The sequence below is a fragment of the Leptonotus elevatus genome, chromosome 18, assembly GCF_054856555.1.
Source record: "Leptonotus elevatus isolate MCC_2025b chromosome 18, RoL_Lele_1.0, whole genome shotgun sequence".
Classification (NCBI taxonomy): domain Eukaryota; kingdom Metazoa; phylum Chordata; class Actinopteri; order Syngnathiformes; family Syngnathidae; genus Leptonotus; species Leptonotus elevatus.
In genome coordinates this window covers 14906865-14912853 of record NC_141256.1, presented here as the reverse complement: position 1 = coordinate 14912853, position 5989 = coordinate 14906865, and the positions used below count along the sequence as shown (strand labels likewise).

Sequence of the window (5989 nt, the reverse complement as noted above, 5' to 3'; positions counted from 1 at the left end):
CATGTTGCAAAAAGCTCTTTCCCCCACTGTTTTAAACAAATTTGTGAATAATGATTAGTTATATTCTAATGCTAATTGCTGCAAAACGGAAACATACAAATACACATTTTTTCCTGATGAAAGAAGAGACTCTAATCTTTCTTTTGGTAGGTTCCATGTTTTTGTAGCAACAGAACACAATATTCTGTGGGCCTTGCAAAATCAGTCAAAATCCAGTAAAGTAGCCGGGAGCGAATGGGGGTTGCTTCAGTGAAAATGGCTGGGAGTGAATGAGGTAATGACTAATAGAGTTTTCCCGACCCGATCTTGTGATCGGAAGTGTCGATCACGTGATTTTCAGCTGACAAATATTTATATTTTTTTATTTTCTTATTTTCCACAGCACAGTGACCGACTGGTTAGCATGCCTGCCTCACAGTTGTGAGGTTCTGGGTTCCAACCCTGCCCAGTCAACTGGATAAGCTCCAGCTCACCTGACCCTAATGAGGACGACGAGCATCCTAGAAAATGGATGAACAGATGATTTTTATTTCCCCCTCAGATTTGCTCATCAGACTTCAAAGCTGCTCGGTAGCCGCGTTCTCCCTTTAACGGCTGCCGCAGAGCGATAGCGCAGACGTCCGAAAAGCGCCCGCGAGCGCGTCAGAATGATAAAAGTGCGGTGATTCACGCATCAGCGATCTTACAATGACGCCGGCCGACAAAAATCCCTCCAGACGTAACCGCGCCGTCCCCGAGTCCAAGTCCACCTTTTTGATGGCTCTCCAAGCGCCCAGCTAATGATTTTCCTCTTCCCCTCCTTCTCGCTCATTCATTCATTCTCGTTTATTCCTTTTCATGTGCGGCCTCTTTGAAAATTCATATTTATAGGCTTTGTGTTTGTGAAGTCAGACTTGAGGAATTCCCAGTGTGGGGTCCCGGGCCTCCTCTGAGCAGACTTCCTGTTCCAGATGAGCGAGAGTTGGAGAGAGTGAGCTTGCTGTTGTTTGGCCAGCCCCCCCCTCCCCCTCCCCTTCCCCCTCCCCTTCCCCCTCCCCCTCCCCCTCCCCTTCCTCCTCCTCCTCCTCGCCTTCAGACGGCAGGAATGTGGGATGTCTGGAGTGGGGGTCAGGAAGCCAGGAAAGAATGCCAAGTATGTCCATGTTTGTCCAGGGCTGCCCCCCGCCCTCCTCCGAGGTGACGTTTCCTCCCCCCCCACCCGAGGGCCGAGCGCTATAAAGGCGGCGGCGCACTGCCGGCAGAACTCAGAGCGAGATCGACCCGAGCTAAAGTCTAGCTTTCACCTCAAGAAGCGAGGACTCCCCCTGACAAGAGATCAACTCGATCAAGGAAAAGGAAGACTTACTTCCCCGAAGGAAGAATCTTTTTATGCCTCTCAAGATGTCCGCCATGAAGAAAGTGATTTTGCTGCCGCTGGTGTGCGCCGTCTTCTGGAGCCTGGTAAGACTTCTTTGTCGCCGTCTGGCCGCGTCAACGTTTGACGAGGCGTGCGCTCAATTGATTGTGGTCCCGTTCAGGCTGCCGGTCAGGAGTGCGGCGGCCCGTGCTCGTGCCCCGCCGCGCCCCCCGAGTGCGCCCCCGGCGTCAGCCTGGTGCCCGACGGCTGCGGCTGCTGCCGGGTGTGCGCCAAGCAGATGGGCGAGCTGTGCACCGAGAGGGACGCCTGCGACAGCCACAAGGGGCTCTACTGCGACTTTGGATCGCCCATCAACAGACGCATTGGAGTGTGCACAGGTGAGGTCATCAGCCACGTTTGACGTCAAGCATGTCGACCTGCATTGGAACTGTACACGTACAAGAAATGCGCATGAAAATTTTGCTTTATTTTCCCCAACAAAGATGCATTTTCCTAAAAAAAGGAAGACAAAGTATTGATGTTAGCGTGTTAGCGCTTTGCGAGAAAAACAACAACTATTCATGTTGAAATTTCTCTAAAAACTTTTCCGAGTTAAAAACAAACATCTTGTACTTTCCCCAAAAAGATATACTTTCTTAAAAAAGAAGACAAACTACAAATGTTTGTACTTTGCGAAAAAGAAGACAAACTATTGATGTTGAAGTCTTCCTGAAAACATTTGATGTTGCACTTTTTTGGGTTAAACAAATGTTTGCACTTCGCCCCCCCAAAATTTACTTTCCTAAAAAAGAAGACAAACTATTGATGTTTGCATTTTCTTAAAAAGGAACACAAAGTATTGATGTTAGCGTTTTGTGAGAAAAAAATTAACTATTCATGTTTGAAATGTCCTTAAAAAGTTTTCCTAGTTTAAAAAAATCCCCAAAACAGATATACTTTCTTAAAAAGAAGACAAACTATAGATGGTTGCACTTTGCTAAAAAGAAGACAAACTAATGGTGTTGCACTTTATTAAAAAAAAGAATTAAAAAAAGTAGTTTGTCCTGGAACAACACAAAGTAGTGATGTTGGTGTGGGGGGAAAAAAATTCCTAAAAAGAAGACAAACTATTGTTGTATTTTATGTATGTATAAAGAAGTATATATTCTGTATATAAACACTCTAAATGTTTGTGTCCCCAGAACATTTTTGGTGTTACAGGTCAAAATTACCCATTTTTAAGTTCACAAATAATTTAATGGTTGAATAAATTATCATTTGAATTTGCATTTGCGAATCTTGCATAAATCTGAGATGAATTAACGTCCTTTGCAGTTCACTTTGCTCCTGTTTGTACCAAGAAAAAGAAATGACCAGTTTGATTTTTTCGTTTGCAGCGCTTGAGGGCGCCAGCTGCGTGTTTGGAGGGATGGTGTACAAGAGCGGCGAGAGTTTCCAGAGCAGCTGCAAGTACCAGTGCACCTGCCTGGACGCGGCGGTGGGCTGCGTGCCGCTGTGCTCCATAGACGTGCGTCTGCCCAGTCCCGACTGCCCCGCCCCCAGGCGCGTCAAGGTGCCCGGCAAGTGCTGCGAGGAGTGGGTGTGTGACGCCCCGCAGCACACAAACAGCTTCATGGGCTCCGTCTTACCCGGTGAGTCACGGCTTAATCGGATCCCGCCTGAGCCGCTTCCCAATCCGGACGGGTCGGCTAATCTGGATGTTTTTTCTTTCCGCTCTTGTGGCGAGCAGCTTACCGCCAAGAGGAGACCTATGGCCCGGATCCGTCCTTGATGAGGGAGAACTGCCTGGTTCAGACCACAGAGTGGAGCGCCTGCTCCAAGACGTGCGGCCTGGGCGTCTCCACCCGGGTCACCAACGACAACCGCGAGTGCCGCCTGGAGAAGCAGACCCGCCTGTGCATGGTGCGCCCCTGCGAGTCCCATCTGGAGCAAAGTATCCGGGTCAGTACTCCATTGCAAAGGTCATCTTTGACGACACCCACCATGCCGAGTAGACACACAGGCACAACCTATTAGAATCAAATATAGTGCATTTAATTCCAATATAATTGCAAACGTGAAATAATTTGTGGCCTTAAATGCAAATAAAATCAAATAAATGTTGTAACCTAAAATTAAATAAAATACAATACATTTTACAATTACAGCTACAATAAAATGTGATTTTTTTTTTCCTGCATCATAAAAATAAAATAAAATTAATTGTAGTAAAAAAAAATACAATCAAGTGATTTTATTTGCACCCTAAAATAAATAAATAAAAATAATAAAATGCCACCTTTTTTTCACAAATAAATTACAATACAATCAAATACAATTACAAAATTAATTAAAATAAAATACAATTGTGATTATTTTTGCAGTCGAAAATAACATAAAATACAATATTTTTTATTTAAGATATACCATAATGTGACTTTATTAAAGCTTGAAACAAAAATAAAAATAACAGTATAATTTTTCATGCAATTTAAAAATAAAAATACAAAATAAAATACAATCTGAATTTTTTTTATCCTAAAATAAAGTAAAACAAAAAAATTAAGTAAAATTACTAACATTAAATAAAATTCAATAAAGTTCAAATGAAATAATCCTGAGGTATTTAAAAGTGCAATAAAAAATAAAACAACATAAAATAAATAAGAATGATCAGCAATTATTTCGCCATTTAAAATAAAATACCATTTTAAAATAAAAATAAAATGCAATTATGATTTACTTTCAGCAGCCTCAAATGCAGTCTTGTCTTTTTGCAATCAAATCCAATGAATGAATGTAAAATACTGAATCCAAATTAAATCTTTTTCTTGTTTTCTTTATCAGAAAGGCAAAAAGTGCATCCGCACGCCTCGCCTGTCCAAGCCCATGAAGTTCGAGATCTCGGGCTGCACCACCACCAAGTCGTACCGCCCCAAATTCTGCGGCGTGTGCCTGGACGGCCGCTGCTGCACCCCCCACCGGACCACCACGCTGCCCATGGAGTTCAAGTGCCCCGACGGGCAGGTGATGAAGAAGCACATGATGTTCATCAAGTCGTGCGCCTGCCACCACAACTGCCCCGGCGAGAACGACATCTTCGAGTCTGTCTACTACAAGAAGATGATGGGCGACATGGCGTGAGGGAGGCCCGGCCGACGGCCGCTTTGTCACTTGAAAACAGAACTCATCTCGCAGCTCCGTCCCTCCGTATTTACACAAGCCTCGTTTTTGTGCTTGCTTTGTCAAAGTAGCCACGCCCACTTTTTGTGCGGCGTGTATTTGTGCGTGTGTGCGTGCGGCTCGGTGCACTTTGCAGACAGAGGGAGAGATTCCTGCACTAATAATATTGTGGACAACACGCCCCGTCCATTTTTTACTGTATTTTTTTTCCATCTTTTTTCAAAGTCCAAATCTTGACCTCCCCTCGAAATGAGGTGTGTAATGACTCCCCCCCCCACCCAAACGGGCGAATGCAGCACTCCACAGCGGGCCACTGTTCCCATTTTTGTGTACGTGTGTGTTCGCACAGGCCTCAATGTGAGTCTTGTCCAAAGGTCAGCGTTTCCGTCCAGACGCGTGTGTGGGCGTGAGTGACCACGGCACTGAGAACATAGAAAGATTACTAGAAGAAGAAAAAAGACTGGAAGAACTGTTAGTTCATTCCAAGCAGAAACGTGTAAATGGTGTATATATTTGTACAGTGTAAGTTAATTTAAAAGCCCGAATTGTTCTGTGCTTTTTCCAAAATTTATCAGTAGGTTTTTTTGTGTGTGTGTGTGTGTGGACGACAGTATTTTTTACTATTTTATTGAGCAGTGTGACAGATTGTTACATGTTTGGCTTTGTAGCTGGAAATAAAAATGTTATATTTTTTTATACAAATCCATGCCTCGGCTGCATTTCTTTCTTTATATTCAAGACATCCGAGGTCGGTGAAGTGATGACACAAAACTCTCCTGACTCATACTTGCGTCGGACCCAAAAAAGGAAAAAAATTCACATATTATACAGTATATTATATCACAGAAAATTGAATCAATAGCTGACGTGTGCTGATGTATATAAACATAAAACTGCCCTAACAAACATATGTAGCACTCAAAAATAAGCATTATTATCCTTGTAAAGGCAGTACTTTTATTGGCTTATTACATTCTACATTCTAATGTACACTTTATATACAATGAAATGTTTTTTTAAGAGCTGAGCAAGTCTTATCACATCAGATAATAATAATAATAATAATAATAAACTTTTATCACAGACTCAAAAAAGGTTCAGGTAAAAAAACAACAACATTAAAATAAGGATTAAATTTTTTTTTTTTTTTGAATATTGCACTTTAAAAAAAAAACAATACAAATGAAGTATTATTTTCCCCCAACTTTGAAATCTCATTCCACATATGTAATGTTGATGGTGAGCATCTAAATACCTTATTTAAAGGCTGAGTTTATCATACAGCGCCTGGTGAAGGCGTACCTATTGAAATGTACAAAAGAATAATGACAAGATGACTTTTGACCTGCTTTTAGAAATTACACGCAGTAATAAAGAAAACCTGTAGATGGCACTGCAAACCTTTGTAGACTTTTTTAAACATGTATGATAGTACAACAGCGACCTCTGATGTATTTTGCAAAAAAAACA

General features: G+C 42.4%; 1 protein-coding gene across 1 annotated transcript; it reads left to right on the top strand.

The window, feature by feature from the left end:
- Window positions 1-1233: 1233 nt before the first annotated feature.
- On the top strand, window positions 1234-5221 carry ccn2a (cellular communication network factor 2a). Its single transcript, XM_086061579.1, has 5 exons — window positions 1234-1440; window positions 1518-1734; window positions 2734-2988; window positions 3087-3298; window positions 4184-5221. Exons 1-5 carry the CDS (start codon window positions 1369-1371, stop codon window positions 4478-4480), a joined length of 1053 nt encoding a protein of 350 aa, XP_085917705.1. The 5' UTR covers window positions 1234-1368; the 3' UTR covers window positions 4481-5221.
- The last annotated feature ends 768 nt before the right edge of the window (window positions 5222-5989 follow it).